The sequence below is a fragment of the Mesoplodon mirus genome (assembly GCF_964341445.2).
Source record: "Mesoplodon mirus genome assembly, chromosome: 12".
Classification (NCBI taxonomy): domain Eukaryota; kingdom Metazoa; phylum Chordata; class Mammalia; order Artiodactyla; family Ziphiidae; genus Mesoplodon; species Mesoplodon mirus.
This window is the reverse complement of record NC_138988.1, coordinates 84,921,331-84,939,647: the sequence shown is the minus strand read 5'-3', so window position 1 is coordinate 84,939,647 and position 18,317 is coordinate 84,921,331. Positions and strand designations below refer to the sequence as shown.

Sequence of the window (18,317 nt, the reverse complement as noted above, 5' to 3'; positions counted from 1 at the left end):
TCGTACCTAAAATACATCTCTGTGTCCACAGCACCTTTTCTCCCCTCCAAGGGCACCGCCCCTTAGGCCTCACCTTATCCAAGATGAACTCAACTACTTCGGGAGAAGAGGGTACTTCCTCCTCCGCCTTTGTTTGGAAAAAGGAAGGGGGCGGAACGAGAAATGCGAGTCTTTCCCTCTCGAGTTTCTCTAGCTTTCAATTTGGTCCGAAAAATTCAAATAAACGGCTGCCCCCCACCCCACCCCCGCCTTGAGTACACCTTTTTTCCACTGTTGACTTTAGAATTTCGGTGTATCTGTACTCTCAACATGGCAAGGCCGCGGCAAGGCGGGGAGGGGCTAGGGTTAATGGTGGTGCTAAGAGCCACGGTAAGGCCGTGTGTGCCAACATCCAGGGTATCACCAGGCCCGCCATCCGGCGCCTGGCCTGCAGCGGTGGAGTCAAGTGCATCTCCGGTCTCGTCTACAGAGACCCGCGGGCTGCTGAAGGTCTTGCTATGAAATGTGACTATGACCCCATAACCTACACCCAGCGTGCCAAGCGCAAGACGATCACTGCTGTAGACTTTGTTCTCTCAAGCTCCAGGGACACACCCACTATGGCTTTGGCGGCTGACTGCATTGTATCTTGTATTGCTGTTTTCAATTGTAAAAGCTCTTTTCAGGGGTACCTATCTTTTCTTTTAAGGAGTTAACTGTTCAGATCACATATTGTAGCTGACGTCTTGTTCCTTAGTTCCTGCACTAGTGTACGGCATCGTGGTCTGCTGCAAAGTGATACGAGAAAAAGGGCTATGCAGTGAATGGTTCTGGAGTTCCTGTACACGTAAAAATGGCTTCCATTCACAATGCTTACAGGCTCCCAGGCGCACTTATAGAATGTGCTAAACTGTAAACATTTTAATCTGGGGCTTCCTAACTGTGACGTCCTGGATTCCCCTGGCGTTGTCATTGTTGTTCTCGAGGTTTTCAGGTACTGTCTGTCCAGTCAAAACCTGGAGAGACGGGCTAGATGAATCAAAAAACGTAGTGTTGACACCAGAAGTGCTCGCAAAAATGCACTTACTTGTCTGAACATTTGTCAGGTTAACACCAAATTTGGGTTAAACGTCACCTCTTCAAATATTACCCAAATTCAGCAAAGACATCTCCTCCTCCTCTCTCCCCGCCACTTCCACCCCCCCGCACGGAAATGACAGGCAAGGTGCCCCAGCTCTCTTGAGAAGTGTTAAGTAGCTCTGAAAAGAGCCTTTGGGTTTGGCAACGCCTATAAACACATTTACTTGGAGCTGGTATACTTGGTGACAGCCTTAGTACCCTCAGACACGGCGTGCTTGGCCAGCTCTCCAGGCAGCAGCAGGCGAACGGCCGTCTGGATCTCCCTGGAGCTGATGGTGGAGCGCAATGCGCCAGCCTCGCCCGTGATGCGCTCGAAGATGTCGTTAGCGAACGAATTCATGATGCCCACGGCCTTGGACGACATGCCAGTGTCCGGATGGACCTGCTTCAGCACCTTGTACACGTACACCGAGTAGCTCTCCTTGCGGCGGCGTTTGCGCTTCTTGCCGTCCTTCTGTGCCTTAGTCACCGCCTTTTCGGAGCCCTTCTTCGGGGCAGGAGAGGACTTGGTAGGCTCAAGCATGCTGAAATACTACAATCAAAATGAAACAAAAGACCAGGAAAGTAAAAGGCACTTCTTTAACAACAAGGGCTTATGCAAATGAGGTGAGATTAAAGTTTCTGGTGATTGGTGATTCTTCTCCAGTGACGTCATAGCTCAGTTTTGACCAGTCAAGGTAGGCATTCTGCATAGTCGCGTTTCCATTGGCCTAAATGAAAGTAAAATGTTAGCCAATCGTACAGCTTCCTTTTCGCGCCTAGCAGGGCCTATAAAATATGCGTTTTTAAGTTTTTGCTTGTTATCTTTGATAGCGGTTGTTGACCCCGAACCATGTCCGGGCGAGGCAAACAAGGCGGCAAGGCTCGCGCCAAGGCTAAGACTCGGTCTTCGCGGGCCGGCCTCCAGTTTCCCGTGGGCCGAGTGCACCGCCTGCTCCGCAAGGGCAACTACGCCGAGCGGGTCGGGGCCGGCGCGCCGGTGTACCTGGCGGCGGTGCTGGAGTACCTGACGGCCGAGATCCTGGAGTTGGCGGGCAACGCGGCCCGCGACAACAAGAAGACGCGCATCATCCCGCGCCACCTGCAGCTGGCCATCCGCAATGACGAGGAGCTCAACAAGCTGCTGGGTAAAGTCACCATTGCGCAGGGTGGGGTCCTGCCCAACATCCAGGCTGTGCTGCTGCCCAAGAAGACTGAGAGCCACCACAAGGCCAAAGGCAAATAGAAGTCTGGATTAGTTTAATGCAGCTCAAGTTTCTCAATCAAACCAAAGGCTCTTTTCAGAGCCACCTACAGTTTTCTGGGAAGAACTGAGCACTAGGTTTATAAAGCTTATGCTCTAGATAATACTTAGGACCATTATAGGTGAATTATACCAACCTCAAAACTTGTGTTAGGAACTGATTTCCACTCCGTGTTAAAGTGTGAAATAACCTATAAATTTTGATTCATCAGCATTGGCAAATTTGAGGGGTTATGTGGAGTGAGTCATTCTTAAGTATTGTACCTTCACCTCTACCCATCATGAACCTCTGGAAAGCACAAACTTCTGGTGGAAGGTCAATGTGCCTTTTTGTGGCAGTTTTAAGAAATTTTTGTTTTCTGGGTTCTAGACATATGAGTATTCAGGGATCAAACCAAACCTGTATCTTAGGTCAAATGCTGTTTTTGGAGCCGTAAGACTTCTGAGAAAGACCTAATTTCACATCAGTGTACATTACCTTTTACATTGCTGATTAAGGAAAATTTAAATACTCAGGCTTCTTATTGGAAAAGTTAGCTGAGGTGCCTGGCGATTATACTCTGTTTATTATTGGGTTCTCAAGTATTTTCCAGGCTCCCTTGCACACATCCATACAAACAGGTGTCTATATAAGTCGATGATCATTCGTTTCAGGATAAAAATGCTAAGTTCTAGTTTTTAAATGCCGTTTTCTTAGTCTTTTTATTGTGAAAAGACCCTGTACTGATGGGATTAGATCATTTTTTCCTTAAAAAAAAAAAAGCTTGCCTTGGTAATTTCTAGGCCCTGGGGGGAGGGGGAGGATCAGATGTATCAGACGCCAGGCAAGGAGGCTCTCCTAAGGTTCTGCCAGTTGCTAAGGAATTATTGGATGTAGATGCAAACTCAAGGGGTGTGTAGCTTGCGGTAAACATAGGTTACTGGTGGGGAATTAGATTCTTTAAAAACAAAGGAATTACATTCCTAAAATGTAATTCCTTCTTGTTGTCTTCTTGTTGTCGTGCTGCAATGGAATTGTTTTATATTAACTAACAATGAAAAGAAGTTCATGTAAGGATGAGTTTCCCTATGAAGTTATTAACCCTTTAATTCCTCACATGCAAATCAGATTGTACTTACTGAAAAAAATTTTAAAGTTCTTAAAATTCGTGTTTGAAGGAAAGCTGAGGGGTGATGGTACAGCGCTGCTATTAACCAATTGTGGCCACTGATCACTGGATATGTGGCTAGTTTGAACAAAGTAGTGGACACGTAATATACACACTGTATTTCAAACAGTGCAAAATAAAAAAAAATGTGAAATATCTAACAATTATATTGATTACATGTTGAAATGAATATTTTAGATATCTGGGGTTAAACAGAATACTATTAAAAATAATTTCTTCTGTTTTTATTTTGTTCTAATGTTGCTAGAAAAGTTTCTGTTTCTTATGTAGCTTGTATTTATTTCTATGGAAATTGCTGTTACAGAGCAAACAACTTTACAGGAAAAATGAAAAAAAAATTGAGGTCACAGATAACTGACGATATCGGAGGATTGGGAGAACAACAAATAAAATTTTCGAGTCCTAACCAGTCCGGTTACCGGTTGGATAGTCCTGGTCTCCTTTTGTCCAATCAGCTTGTGACTCTCGCTATAAATAAGTGGCTAGGCGTCGCCTTTGTGCTAGCTGAACCATCTAGCCATGGCTCGCACTAAGCAGACCGCTCGCAAGTCCACTGGTGGCAAGGCGCCGCGCAAACAGTTGGCCACCAAGGCAGCCCGGAAGAGCGCGCCGGCCACGGGCGGTGTGAAGAAGCCGCACCGCTACCGGCCCGGCACGGTGGCCCTGCGCGAGATCCGCCGCTACCAGAAGTCCACGGAGCTGCTGATCCGCAAGCTCCCGTTTCAGCGGTTGGTGCGTGAGATCGCGCAGGACTTCAAGACCGACCTGCGCTTCCAGAGCTCGGCCGTGATGGCGCTGCAGGAGGCGTGTGAGGCCTACCTGGTGGGGCTCTTCGAGGACACCAACCTGTGTGCCATCCACGCCAAGCGCGTCACCATCATGCCCAAGGACATCCAGCTTGCCCGCCGCATCCGCGGGGAGAGGGCGTGAGCCTGAAGGTCTCCCATCCACCCCAAAAGGCTCTTTTCAGAGCCGCCCACATGCACACTGAAAAAGGACTGTTTCCCTGCTAGTTACTGATATTAGCTTTGCTTGTGGGAGACAGGTTAACTTTATACATTGTGATTTTCTAAGTACTAGGTGTTTGTGTTATTTCCATCTCCCAACTTAGTAAAACAAGTGGTTAGATCTTCCTTACATTCCTAATTTCTCTTTTAGTTAGAAAACACACTACTGCTACGATTAGACTGTCAGATGTCATCATGCCCATTCCTTTTCTGAGGGGGCTTGTGAAATGTAGGACCTATGATTTCTACATGGGATTTGGGGTGATGCTAATATTTTACCAAGTTAAAGTGATCTAATGCTTTCTACGTGGATTAACACCTTAAGCAAAAAGTAATTGAGTGTCCCCTCCCAGGAATCAGCCTTCCTATGGGAAAAAAAGATTTGATGGGAAGCAGTCGTCCCCCACCCCCGCCCCGGGCACATCTAAGGCCAATTTCTAATCAGATTGGTATTCTTGAGTAAACAGGGCCTTCTGGCTTGGGGAACTGAGATATTAAGTCAAGAGGGGCCCACAACAGAGATGGCCCTTTCTGCTGGCTGGGTAGGGCACCCTCCCCTGGATATATGCAGTCAGTATATTTGCTTCCCCAAGTAATCTTTCAGTTCTCATTATTTGAAGATTTATTCAGGGGAAATGAGCAGTCCTAGTTATGTGTACATTTCTAATTATGTGGATACAAATATTCCATGTCTCTAAACTCTCTATGTGCTGAATTCCGGTAGTCAGTTTTCATTCTGCCTAAGCTTTTCTGGGATTTCAACATAATTTCATCATTCCATACAAGGAACTTGGAGTTTTGCTATAGTAATGGCTCACAAAAATGAATACTCAGACACCAGACCATTTTGGCTCATGCTAATGGGTAAGATGGTGATGCCAAGTACTAAGATAAGATTCACTGGGAAAGTAGTGATGATGATTGATGTTCAGTCTGGGATATACATTTTGAATTTCCCGGAGATCTACAAGAATATCAGAAAGTAGATGTATGTGTATGTCTGAACTTGAGATAAGTCTGGGATGGACATAAAGATTTGGAAGTCATTAGTATATATAAAGCATTTGAAACCAAAGGACTGGCCTAGAGATCCCTCTGGCTCTTCCTCTCTTGTGACCACTCTGCCTTATTTGCCAGTATCGAACTTTTTGTCATTTGCCTGCACATACCACAAGCCATGAATTTGGTGACGCTCATTTTCTGCTGGAATCCCTACACTTTCCTCTATTTCCCGACTTCCTTTAACCCTCAGACCAAGTGTTACTTCTCACAGATCTTACTCCTCTATGCTCCCCTTATATTCTGAGCTTACTTATCTTGCTACATTGTTCTTTATTTACTTTTGTTTCTCCCCATTAGATTTTCTTTAGGACCGGCGGCATCTCATTAACATTGTATCCTTAATGCATGGTACCCAAGTGTGTGATATTTGTTGAAATCAAGTGCATTAGAATTTAATAAAAGAGGAAACAAGAAACTTCCTTTTGCCTGCATTTCTTGAAATGGCAAAACTGCCACGTGGCATACATGTTCCAAATCTTTACTAAAGCATAGAATTAAAGGACCTTGCTATGCCTGATCAGAAATACGAACATAGCAGAATCTTTTACTTCATTATTCTGAAAATGGCCTTTGGTTTTTTCAGAAGAATTCATCTTTTTTTTTCAAACTGTAAGTCTTAATCATTAGTGCTCTTGGAATCAATAGCATCCAGCACCATCGTTGCTACAGTTAAGCTTGGATTGTTCTATTTGTATATCTACTTAGTTTTCCCAGCCTAAATAACGACTGGTATCGTAAGCGTTTTAAAACAACTCTTTAAAAGCAAATTTTTTAAGATGCAGGATTTACTATCTTTCTACTGACACCCCCAATGAGTTTGTGTATCATTCACAAAAAAACACTTCAGGGCCCCTCCAACAGATGTTTTGGCTTCATAAAAACTCACTTATGCCACTTGCCTAACTCCCACATATGGACCTCGATAGATATGTCAATAACCTTGTAGCTTCAGTGACTGAAATTAGTCTAACACAAATGTCAACTTTGTTGACGACTCCTAAATAGCAACTCAGAAATGTGTAACAGGAGAGATGAGGCTACCCTAGGACTGAAGCCTAACTGGAGAGTATCAGTCCTGTACTTCACAGAACAAATTTAAAATGTACCAAGTCGTGTCACCTTTTTTATGATGATAGAAGTGGCTCTGAAAAGAGCCTTTTGTTGCTTCCAAACTTGATCCCTACTTGGCCTTATGGTGGCTCTCAGTCTTCTTGGGCAGCAACACGGCCTGGATGTTGGGCAAGACGCCGCCCTGAGCGATGGTGACTTTACCCAGCAGCTTATTGAGCTCCTCATCGTTGCGGATGGCCAGCTGCAGGTGGCGCGGGATGATGCGCGTCTTCTTGTTGTCGCGGGCCGCGTTGCCCGCCAACTCCAGGATCTCGGCCGTCAGGTACTCCAGCACCGCCGCCAGGTACACCGGCGCGCCGGCCCCGACCCGCTCGGCGTAGTTGCCCTTGCGGAGCAGGCGGTGCACTCGGCCCACGGGAAACTGGAGGCCGGCCCGCGAAGACCGAGTCTTAGCCTTGGCGCGAGCCTTGCCGCCTTGTTTGCCTCGCCCGGACATGGTTCGGGGTCAACAACCGCTATCAAAGATAACAAGCAAAAACTTAAAAACGCATATTTTATAGGCCCTGCTAGGCGCGAAAAGGAAGCTGTACGATTGGCTAACATTTTACTTTCATTTAGGCCAATGGAAACGCGACTATGCAGGATGCCTACCTTGATTGGGCAAAACTGAGCTATGACTTCACTGGAGAAGAATCACCAATCACTAGAAACCTTTACCGCACCTCATTTGCATAAAGCCTTTTTATTAAAGAGGTACCTGTTGTTTTCCTGGTCCTTCGTTTATACTTTGTATCGCAGTTCTTCGCCATGCCTGAGCCTGCCAAGTCCGCTCCTGTCCCGAAGAAGGGCTCCAAGAAGGCGGTGACCAAGGCCCAGAAAAAAGATGGTAAAAAGCGCAAGCGCAGCCGCAAAGAAAGCTACTCGGTGTACGTGTACAAGGTGCTGAAGCAGGTCCACCCGGACACTGGCATCTCGTCTAAAGCTATGGGCATCATGAATTCGTTCGTTAACGACATTTTCGAGCGCATCGCGGGCGAGGCGTCGCGCTTGGCGCATTACAACAAGCGCTCGACCATCACCTCCAGGGAGATCCAGACGGCCGTACGCCTGCTGCTGCCCGGCGAGCTGGCCAAGCACGCCGTGTCTGAGGGCACCAAGGCTGTCACCAAGTACACCAGCTCCAAGTGAGTCACTGATTGCAGAGCGATTGATCAGACTTTCTCACACCCAATGGCTCTTTTCAGAGCCACCTACACTTTCCGAAAAAGAGCTTGTCCGTTGTTAGGTCTGTTTTGAAATGTTTCTTGTTTTCTTGAATGTGTAGGTATAGCTTTAGATTAAAAGTTTGTACGTTTTTGGGGGAGCCTTGATTCTCATACATTTTTGCATGTTCGTTACAGTTACCTTTCACTATCATAAATAGATTTCGTGTACTTAGTGAAGAAATAATAATGCATGTATCCTTCGGTTTGCAGAAGTATTTGAAGATAACTCATTACACTGCAAGTAGCCAGAGCATCGCAATAACTCCTGGGGTTTTCTTTAATCTTGTCTCGATCCTATCCCGATAAGCTACCTAGTTTCTGGGTCCTATCCAATAAGCTACTTAGCTAGCTACTTACTGCCTATGAAATTGAAGTAAGGAATCCAAGGAGGATTCAGATGTCGAAGGTATTAGTTGACAAGGAGGCCGAATTCGCAGCCAGCGTGTCTGAGTGCTTCCTCCCTAAGCTGCAACGGGCCCACAACCTTATGCATTATTAAAATCTCAACCTTAATAGTTGGAAGCTAGGGTAATTTTAAGATCGAGTGCTGACAGGACTTGATGACTTAAGAGTTATGCGACAGCATAATGTAGATTGTTCCATTTTCTAGTTTCTCACCTAGTTCCCTCTCCTTTCAATGAGTACCCCACCTTGCTCCACCACCTCCCATACGTAACTGTAAAATGATAAGCATTGTTAAAGGGATTAGATGGCTTTTAGTCATGGAATAAACAAGAGCAGTTTGAAAAATAAACCTGAGTCCTTTCTCTTGTAAGAGAAAAGAATTGGAAATTTAAAAATTTTTCCTTCACCTCTTCAGTTCTCTTTGAAATGATTATACCTTTCCTATGTTGGCAGGAAAGTCTGGTGCCTCCAAAAATCCCAAAGGCGTTTTCTTTTTTCTTGAAACAAGTTACAATGTTTAAAACATTTTAATGGAAACACAATAGGAAGAACTAGTGTCCCCAGTACATTACAGAAATTAAAGAGGGTACTTTATCACTGGCAAATAAATCCATAAATCTTGCTTGCTGACCACTTGATCAACCAAAGACAAAAAAAACACATCTATCCCCAAATTAATTCTGAACGTAACAAATAGATTTTGGAAACCATAGTATATAGAACACAATAGAATTTTAGTAATAGCTCCAAGTGTGATGTTAAACGCATTTCATTGGTGGAGAAAAGAATTATTTTAAAAAATCTGGCTGATTAAGGAATTGCTAGAGAATTGCTTAAAACTGTGCTATGGAGAATTCATGGGAAGGAATAATAAGCAGACATTAATAACTTGTTATTAAAAACTCAACGGAAATTGAGTTAAATACACCAGTGTAAAGAGGTTTTAAAAGGGCATATGCAGCATTGCATACATTTTCTTTGAAAGAATATGGGCTTTTATCTATTCAACAAAATACCAAATCAGCTACCAGCAGTGATCTCTGTGTGGTGAGATAAAGAGTTTTGCCCTTTTCCACAACACTAATGTTTTGCGTTCGCATTCAAAAGCAGTTAAAGGCTTAAAACATGGTAACAAAAAAGTTACCACAGCGTGAAACAGTACAAAGGAACAGAGAAGGCCTCTTTTCCTTTTTTTGGGGGGTCAAATTCCCCTCCCCCCTTAGGGAGGGACTTCCCGCCTTCCGGTTCTCAGTTCGGTCCGCCAACGAACTAGAAAAGCTTGCATCTGCGAGGCTTGGAAGCTAAGCTTTGTTGAGCTTCTTAAGTGCTCCTCATGTCGGGTCGTGGGAAAGGCGGGAAGGGTCTCGGAAAAGGGGGCGCCAAGCGCCACCGCAAGGTGCTGCGCGATAACATCCAGGGCATCACCAAGCCTGCTATTCGGCGTTTGGCCCGGCGTGGTGGCGTGAAGCGTATATCCGGCCTCATCTACGAGGAGACTCGCGGGGTGCTGAAGGTGTTCCTGGAGAACGTGATTCGGGACGCTGTCACTTACACTGAGCACGCCAAGCGCAAGACCGTCACCGCCATGGACGTGGTCTACGCGCTCAAGCGCCAGGGACGCACCCTTTATGGCTTTGGCGGCTGATTGTTCGGTTTTGTGTCTGTTCCGTTAACAAAAGGCCCTTTTCAGGGCTTCCTACTTTTCGCTTGTAAAGAGCTGTGATTCTCTTATTTTTTCATTGCTTAGAGATGTTAAAAAGCATTTAATTATTGTACTTTGGTCTGCGAAATTGTTTTGTGCTTACTCTGGGACGCGTGTGTTCCCAATCCTGCCTAGGTACAGCAGGGGTCGTTAGGACCGCTATCCAGTCAATTCTTTACCTAAGGATATGTTCACGCTGAATTGGTACGGGGTCTTTAGTTGTGTAGTTTGCTAAAGGAGGTACTGAGGAAAGTTCTTGCAGATGCCTACGTTCGCTACTATGTAACTTTTTCTTTTACAAAGTAATTTTTATAGTTTAACCACCTATTAAAAGTGGGGTAACTTTGTATCAGTTAATACACTGTACCACTGGCAAGAAGTCACACACAATCTGGAGTCTGGCAGTGTAACCTGGAAAAAGTGTATTCAGATCCCAAACTGGGAAAGTGTTTTATAGAAAAAGAATTCGTCTTTAAGGTTAGTTAGTGACATCTCCGCCCCTCTAAAGGTAATAACTATCTTGTCAAATCAAGCTCGCAGGCATGTTCTATGTGCCTGGAGGGATAGTCAGGATCACTTATTTACCACAAAGGATAGGGAGAACATTTTAAACTTAAATTAGTCCACTCATAGAGTCAAGTGAGTAAAGGGTTTTTTGGTTGATTTTAAAAGGCGAGGCTCATAATTAGTGCTCATTAAGTCTTAATTTATGTATTTGGTGAAATGGTGAATGTCACTGGTGACAAGAACTGGGGAGGGACAGTTATAGTAATGGATTCAGATAAAGCAAAAGTACAAAATTCCTGGTCCACGTATGGAGAGCACATGTTTTATTTAGACATATTTTTTCTTAATTCTTTTGTCACTAATGTAAGCATGTTAATGAAAAATGTACTTGTTTTCAACTTGTGAAAAATCGTCCGATTTGGCACCGCTAAGCAGACCCACATATATTTTGGACATAAAAAATAATCTCTGTTTAGGATGTAAAAGATAAAAATAAATATTTTAGGAGATGTAAATGTCCTGTTTGTGACTTTACTACCAAAGGGATGCAAGATGATGAAACGTTTAAGCATAATCATTAGAAGCAGATGGCTTGGGATTAAACCTATACCACCATTCTCTTGTGGTGAGAACGGGTTAAGTTACACATCTTTTCTGGGCCTTAGTTTCTCCATTTATACAACTGTGTGATAATGATATTGATACCTCGCTCAAAGGACTGTTTTGAGGATTAATGAGTTGATAAATGAAAAGTGCTTAAGTACCAGTGCCTGACAAATAGTAAGTGCAAAGTGAAGCAGTTATTACTCATTTATGCCTCATCCCTAACTGCAGCACAACCACATTCCAGCTGAGATTCTCTAGTCTGTTATGGGGCCATGGGAAATACCCTAAAGTCAATATGTTTTTTGAACCAGTTTTTGCACTTGGAGATATTATCTTGATTATTCCTACAGTGTCACACCTGTTAGTTTGTACTCACATTCTGGGTGGTAAATAAAAGGCAGGAGGAGCCTTCCTTAGCCTTCTGAGGATGATCACAGCATAACTGGATAGGTTTGCTGTGATATTTGTATTTCTCTTTCTCACTTTCTATCAACCTCATCTCATTTTTCTGAATAGCCATAGAATTTAACTGCCAAAGAGAAACCCAGACATCATGTGGACAAAAGATCTGTCTCTTATGTGAAGGCACATAAGAATTACTATGAAAAAGTTGTTTGTTTAAATAATAACTGGTCTTTCCCTAGACCAGTTAATCAGAATCTGTAGGATTGGGTCACCTCAAATACAACTCATTAGCACTTCCCACTTCTACTGGTCCCACAGGCCTTTTCAGATCTAAGGGGAAATCTCAGTGTTTTAATACCATCTTTTCATCAATTTCAACTTTAAGAGAATGCTCTCAAAGGCTGTGGAACTCTCAGACCCAAAGCTCAGACCCAAATTAAGGGACAAAGGATCAATCATCCTTTGTTGCAATGAGAGGGCCTTTCCAGGAATTCAAGTCCTTACCTTTCTCCCAAGAGAGGATTTAGTTCAAAATTCATGGGCTTATTTTATCTGTGGTTAATGGATTAAAGTTTGTTGCATAAAAAGTTCTTGCTATAAATATCTGCTAGGTTCAGCGGTTATAGAATCGAGACATCAGAAACCATGGACAACTTCTTGGCTTTCCTTTCCAGCTGTACTGGGAAAACTACCCTTAGAAAAGAAACCATAGGAGTTCCCTGGTAGTGCAGTAGTTGGTGATCTGCCTGCCAATGCAGGGGACATGAGTTCCATCCCTGGTCGGGGAGGATCCCACATACTGGAGAGTGGCAAAGCCCGTGTGCCACAGCTGCTGACCCTGCAATCTGGAGCCCGAGAGCCACAACCACTGAGCCCGTGCACCACAACTACTGAAGCCCGCACACTCTAGGGCCCACGTGCTGCAACTGCTGAACCCGCATGCTGCAACTACTGAGGCCCACGCGCCTGGAACCCATATTCCACAACAGGAGGCGCCGCAATGGGAGGCCCACGTACTACAACAGAGAGTAGCCCCCGCTCCCCCGCTTGCCGCAACTGAAGAAACCCCACACGCAGCGACAAAGACCCAATGCAGACCAAAAAACAAAAAGCACAACATAGTCTACAATAAAACCTTAACAAATAGAAAAAAGTATCGTGACTAAATACCCTGAGAATCAGCATGTATTACTTAACACAGTTTCATTGCTTGTTCAGGACTCTAACTTAGTGAGTATACAGTAAAGCTCTCAGTCGATAGCATCAGGAATGTTAGTTAATTAATTCATTTATTCATTAATATTACTAATGACTGCTGTGCTTCAGGCATTGTACTTGGCACTGGTGATACAGCAAGGAAAAAAAAGTCTCTTTTTACTAGGGAAAGACAGAAAATAAACTAATACACAATCATTTTTCTACATCCAATGGCCAATTATTAGTCTTCATTTTATTTGAACTATTGGAAACACTGACATAATTGACCCTACAATTTCTCTTTGATATACTTTCTTCACTTGGGTCTCTCTTACCAGATGCTCTGTATCTATTGCTAGCTCATCTCTTCTCCCCAGACCCTTAATGTTGGGTGATACAGGGCTAAGTTTTTACTACTTTTTCTGTACTCACTCGCTTGAAGATCTCACCAAGTTCAGACTTTCAATACCATCTGTACAGTAATGACTTCCAATTTTATATTGCCAACCCAGGCTTCTCTCCTATAATCCAGACAGACATATACCCAATTTCTTTCTCTTTTTCTTTTCTTTTCTTTTCTTTCTTTTTTTTTTGTGTGTGTGGGGGTGGGGGGCGAGTGGATTGCAGTACCTTAGTTCCCCCACTAGAGATTGAACCCAGGCCTCAGCAGTGAAAGCACCGAGTCTGAACCACTGGACAGCCAGAGAATTCCCCACAGTTCCCTATATTTTTTCTTCACATGGATGTTTGACATCTTAAAGTTAACATGTCCAAAATAGAATACTTGGTATTCCCCCCTCCTAATCTTTCATTAAAACACTCCCCCCATTTAGTTGATAATTACTTCATTCTTGTCTATTCAATTCTTCTAGAAATCCTCTTGATTTTGCCTTCAAAATATATATGGAAACATCAATTCTCTGTACCACTATGCTACCACCCTGGCTTGAGGACCGTCTTCTCTCCCCTAGGTTACTGGCTTCAGTTTCCTTAATATTTTTCCTACTTCCACATTTGACTCCCCACTGTCCTGTGGGAAGGTACCTTGATGCCCTGGTAGCCTCCAAACACACTACCAGGCAAGCTCTCCCATGGCATAAAAAGACTCAAATTAAATCAAAATGTTGGGTATGCATGATTTTTTAAATCAATTTAAACACATAACCAGAGACAAGGGGAAAGATGTGAGGTAAGTTAAGACTTAAAATAAGGTTTCAAGGAGATGGGCCACAGTAGCTGAATCATGGGTTACACAATGTTCAGGTATCTTTCTGCTGCATCAACCTTCCTTACTGATGGTTTGGTTATGAAGCCCAGAGTCCAGGTTTGGGCAAGAAGGTCCACAGATAGACCCTGGTCAGTATCTATCAAAGAGAGATCATTACCCCTGGCCACATCTGTTGCTCACCAATTTGCCTGCCAAATAGCCATGGGTTTTATTTGTGTTATCTTGGGCAAAGGACGCATGGGGGCCAGAAAGGATACCTCATATCCCAAATATATTTTGTGTATCAGGAATATTTAGTGCCTCATGTATCCCAGGCATATTTAGTGTCCAGGTGTATCAGGTATAACTAGTGCTTCAAGGATCGTGCAGATCTCCTGGTCCTTTCTCCTTATACTTAACACACATGTGCTCTACTTTCTAACTACTTATCTATACAGTATTTAGTGCATCTTATGAGTTTCATCCATCACATTTGTTTCTCTGTAGCAGAATTAAATCTCTGCAAATAGTATAAGAAATACATATTTCATAATATTTAGGAAGCCAAGAATTTGATTAAGTATGTTCATACCTTTAGATAGGTATTTTATAATAGAGTATTTAAATTTTTATCTTTTGTTTAACTTGGTCTGTTTTTTATTAATATGACATAGTTGTGAAAAAAGGATGAAGGCTTACTTGTTTTAGATGAGTGGTTAGTTCTAAGCCTATATTAATAACCACATTCCTATGAAAAAGGATTTTATATAAAATCCAATCACTCTTCTGTACTGTTTTGTAGACAGGGCCAATCAATCTATATTTTATATTTTCAAAAGTCATTGTTAAGTATTACTGTTTATCAAAAGTTATTTTAATGGAATATTTTTCTAAAATTTGAGGAGTCAGCTTGAAAAATATAGCAACTGAAAGTATAAAAAGGTTTTAGTAAAGGACCTTTAGCCACAATCAAATCAGTTCATTCAGTCCAAAGTGATTAATTCTTGGGAATTCCCTGGCTGTCCAGTGGTTAGGCCTCCACACTTCCACTGAAGGAGTCACAGGTTAGATCCCTGGTGGGGGAACTAAAATCCCCTCACACCATGTGGCCAAAAAAAAAAGTGATTAATCATTGCTTTGTTGATCTTGGGTTAAGCAGCCTGCTTCTAATATGGCTTACAAAATCTTAAATCAGACCTGTGGTAAAGCCTGACAGTATCAGGTACAGTTATTTATTAAAGTTCTTTTGAAGTTTCTTCTGGAAAACTCAATTTCAGATCTGTTTTGTAGCAGAGGCCTTTAGAGATAACTGTATGGAAAACCAGCAACTATCTGTTGATGATAAGAGAGAAAACGTCTGGTCAATGTATTATATTAATGAACATTATCAGTATGGAGTAGGATAGAATCCCCAATTTAGGTATGTATTATGAATAGTGAGGACATTGACATACCTCCGAGTGCCCTTTGATATATGCCATAAAGTATTTGCTATTATTGTCACCAAATGAGAAGGTATTTATACCTAGGAACAAAATCTGTTGGCAGTTTTTTGTGTCTTTTATATGCATATAATTATGGTCTACCCAACTTAAAAAGTATAACAGTTAAACATTTATATCAATAACATTTTATCTGGTTAACTTAGGGATGTATAGTTTCTTCTTTTGATTTGCCCTCTTTTTTCAAATATTGCACAATATATAGAGAACAATTCTCACAACTGTATATGCTTCATTACAAATATAAATGAGAGAACAAACCTTACGTGTGGCCTAGTGGTCACAGCTACAAAAATAATTTAGATATAAATAGATAATACCTTAATGGCTTCATTATTCAAAATTTGGGGGTCTGGATTTAGAAAAAGTAAGATCAAAAAGAAATCAGGCTATGAATGTAATAAGAGATTTCTACAGCCAAATACTAAAATATTGGGTATAAGATAGCATTTAAACTATGCACAGAATGCTTAGGGATTTCTTTTCTTTTCTTTTCTTTTTTTTTTTTTGATTGTTGGGTTTTTTTTTTTTTCTTTTTTAAAGAACTGAGAGACTTTTGTCAAAATTATTCGAGAAATCAATGGAAAGCCACAAATAGTAATAGACCCTCAGAAAATGTTGGGGAAATATAATTAAAAGCAAAATCTCCCAATTCAGAAAAGCTCTCCAAAAAGGGAGTAGGAACAGAAAAGTTTTACTATTGCATAAGCATTAAACCAGAATGTGAAGCACGTCACAGGCAATTTGCTAAAGGGATTGGCAAAGCAAAGAGAGAAATCTCTTTTATACAGCTAAATGGGTACAACCCATTCAAACATTATGTAGGCTTAGCAATATGGAATCTTGTGGTAAGGGAAGTTAGGCCTGTCTCTTTACGGAACAGAGATTGTTATCTTCCTTGATTGTATTTCAAAGAGAAAACATTCCTGAGTTGGGAGACTGGCTAGATGCGTATTTAGCGCTTGACATTATGAATATTAACTACTGGTGAGGCAAGGGAATTTTTAACTTCAGCTATAAAATATGTAAATCTGGTCATTGTTTTCTCATTTTTTGTACATGTGGGCAATTGTCCTTTAGTCTGTGTCTCTGCATTAGTCAAGCTTTCACCTTTGGCTTTGGGTTTTTTCCTATAGCTTCTAAGACCTGTGGGAAGATACTAAGGCCTCCTTTGAGGTTAGGTCTGGATTTCCTAATGTGTTAGGAAAAATTCTGCCAAGGATCTTATTTTACTTAGTTCTCCTAGCTTAGAGGGCTGCCCTGTATTTTTTTCACCGTAGAGAACATTTCTGTAATGCGACCTTGTTTCTTTTATAATTTAGTTGAAATGCCTTTTAATCACATCCCACCCTCACCAACTATTCTGAGATATTACAGTGAGCCTGTCCTTTATCAGCCTTCCATACTGGAGTGTTAAAGCCTATTTAACAGCCACGGGTTTGTTTCTTGAGCAGAGGACACATGGAGCTAGGTTATTGTGATCGAATCGTTAAGGCCTTATGTATACTAAACATGCTACGAATTAGTGAGGAGCCAGGTGCACTTCTCTTCCATCCCTTTCTAAACATTCGCTTGCACTCCATCTACAAAGAGAAATGCCACTCTGGTAAAATTCTCAAGTCATATGTATTTGGGTGACCCGTTTACTTCCAGCTTATGACCATCTAAGCTTTCTGTGCTCGAGCAAAGGAACTTTCACAGTAAAGCGTGTAAGTTGTGCTCCTAAACAGTTAAGGGTAAGGAGAAAAGCGAAGAGCCAAGGGTGTAGAGAATGTGAAGCGTGAAAAAGCAAGCTCAAAACAAACCAGCATCACAGCTCCTCAGATGAAAAGATGCGGGCCCTGAAAAGGGCCTTTTGTTGAACAAAGAGCGCGAACACTCAGCCGCCGAAGCCGTAAAGGGTGCGTCCCTGGCGCTTGAGCGCGTAGACCACGTCCATGGCGGTAACAGTCTTGCGCTTGGCGTGCTCTGTGTAGGTGACAGCGTCCCGGATTACGTTTTCCAGAAACACTTTTAGCACCCCGCGAGTCTCCTCGTAGATAAGACCAGAAATGCGCTTCACACCTCCACGCCGGGCCAGACGCCGAATAGCGGGCTTCGTGATGCCCTGGATGTTATCGCGCAGAACTTTGCGATGACGCTTGGCGCCCCCTTTTCCAAGGCCCTTACCGCCTTTGCCGCGACCAGACATGCTGATTAACCTAGAGGCTTAACAAAGGTTAACTTCCAGGCCTCCCAGATGCAGGCTTTTATACGTCCGTTGGCGGACCGAACTGAGAACCTGAAGAAATGTAGCGGGAAGTCCCGCCCCGGGAGCGGGGAGGGGAATTTGACCAAAGGGGAAAAAAAAAAGCCTTTTTTGTTCCTTTGTATTGTGTTTCACACGGTGGTAACTATTTTGTTACCGTGTTTAAGGCTTTAACAATTGCTTTTGAATGCGAACGCAAAACATAAATATTGTGGAAAAGGGCAAAACTCATCTCACCACACATAGATCATTGCTGGTAGCTAATTTCGTATCAATATTTTGGTGAACAGATAAAAGCACATATTCTTTCAAAGAAAATGTATGCAATGCCGCAAATGGCATTTTGGAACCTCTTTGATTACATTTTAACCAATTTCCCTTATTTAAAGATAAAATACATTTTTTATGTATGCTTGTTATTCTTATGAATACTCTTTAATACAGTTTTAACCAACTCCCTACCAGCCGGTGTTTTTTTTAATAAATTATTTTTTTCCATTTAAGAAAAATTTACTTCTTCACTCTACTTGGGTTTATACTATACTGACATTTCTAATGAAGGAGAGCAGAATACGCCACTCCCAAATATCCTTTAGCATAAG

General features: G+C 42.5%; 7 protein-coding genes across 7 annotated transcripts; 4 read left to right on the top strand and 3 right to left on the bottom strand.

The window, feature by feature from the left end:
* Positions 1–1,279: 1,279 nt before the first annotated feature.
* Positions 1,280–6,770, bottom strand: LOC309813396 (histone H2B type 1-M-like; the record flags this gene model as incomplete). Its single annotated transcript, XM_082638259.1, has 2 exons — positions 6,720–6,770; positions 1,280–1,651 (listed from the first exon to the last, which is right to left on the bottom strand). The coding sequence occupies exon 2, from the start codon at positions 1,640–1,642 to the stop codon at positions 1,280–1,282; it is 363 nt and encodes a 120-aa protein (XP_082494385.1). The 5' UTR covers positions 1,643–1,651; positions 6,720–6,770.
* On the top strand, positions 1,952–2,509 carry H2AC13 (H2A clustered histone 13; the record flags this gene model as incomplete). Its single annotated transcript, XM_082637767.1, has 1 exon — positions 1,952–2,509. The coding sequence occupies one exon, from the start codon at positions 1,952–1,954 to the stop codon at positions 2,342–2,344; it is 393 nt and encodes a 130-aa protein (XP_082493893.1). The 3' UTR covers positions 2,345–2,509.
* Positions 4,051–4,480, top strand: H3C10 (H3 clustered histone 10; the record flags this gene model as incomplete). Its single annotated transcript, XM_082639370.1, has 1 exon — positions 4,051–4,480. The coding sequence occupies one exon, from the start codon at positions 4,051–4,053 to the stop codon at positions 4,459–4,461; it is 411 nt and encodes a 136-aa protein (XP_082495496.1). The 3' UTR covers positions 4,462–4,480.
* A 10-nt stretch (positions 6,771–6,780) lies between the features above and the next one.
* On the bottom strand, positions 6,781–7,167 carry LOC309813395 (histone H2A type 1-H; the record flags this gene model as incomplete). The annotated part of the gene is made up of 1 exon (XM_082638258.1): positions 6,781–7,167. One exon carries the CDS (start codon positions 7,165–7,167, stop codon positions 6,781–6,783), a length of 387 nt encoding a protein of 128 aa, XP_082494384.1.
* A 311-nt stretch (positions 7,168–7,478) lies between these two features.
* On the top strand, positions 7,479–7,859 carry LOC309813925 (histone H2B type 1-C/E/F/G/I-like; the record flags this gene model as incomplete). Its single annotated transcript, XM_082639120.1, has 1 exon — positions 7,479–7,859. The coding sequence occupies one exon, from the start codon at positions 7,479–7,481 to the stop codon at positions 7,857–7,859; it is 381 nt and encodes a 126-aa protein (XP_082495246.1).
* Positions 7,860–9,656: 1,797 nt separating this feature from the next.
* H4C11 (H4 clustered histone 11) lies at positions 9,657–9,986 on the top strand (the record flags this gene model as incomplete). The annotated part of the gene is made up of 1 exon (XM_082639097.1): positions 9,657–9,986. Exon 1 carries the CDS (start codon positions 9,675–9,677, stop codon positions 9,984–9,986), a length of 312 nt encoding a protein of 103 aa, XP_082495223.1. The 5' UTR covers positions 9,657–9,674.
* A 7,360-nt stretch (positions 9,987–17,346) lies between these two features.
* Positions 17,347–17,658, bottom strand: LOC309813653 (histone H4; the record flags this gene model as incomplete). The annotated part of the gene is made up of 1 exon (XM_082638715.1): positions 17,347–17,658. One exon carries the CDS (start codon positions 17,656–17,658, stop codon positions 17,347–17,349), a length of 312 nt encoding a protein of 103 aa, XP_082494841.1.
* Between the last annotated feature and the right edge of the window lie 659 nt (positions 17,659–18,317).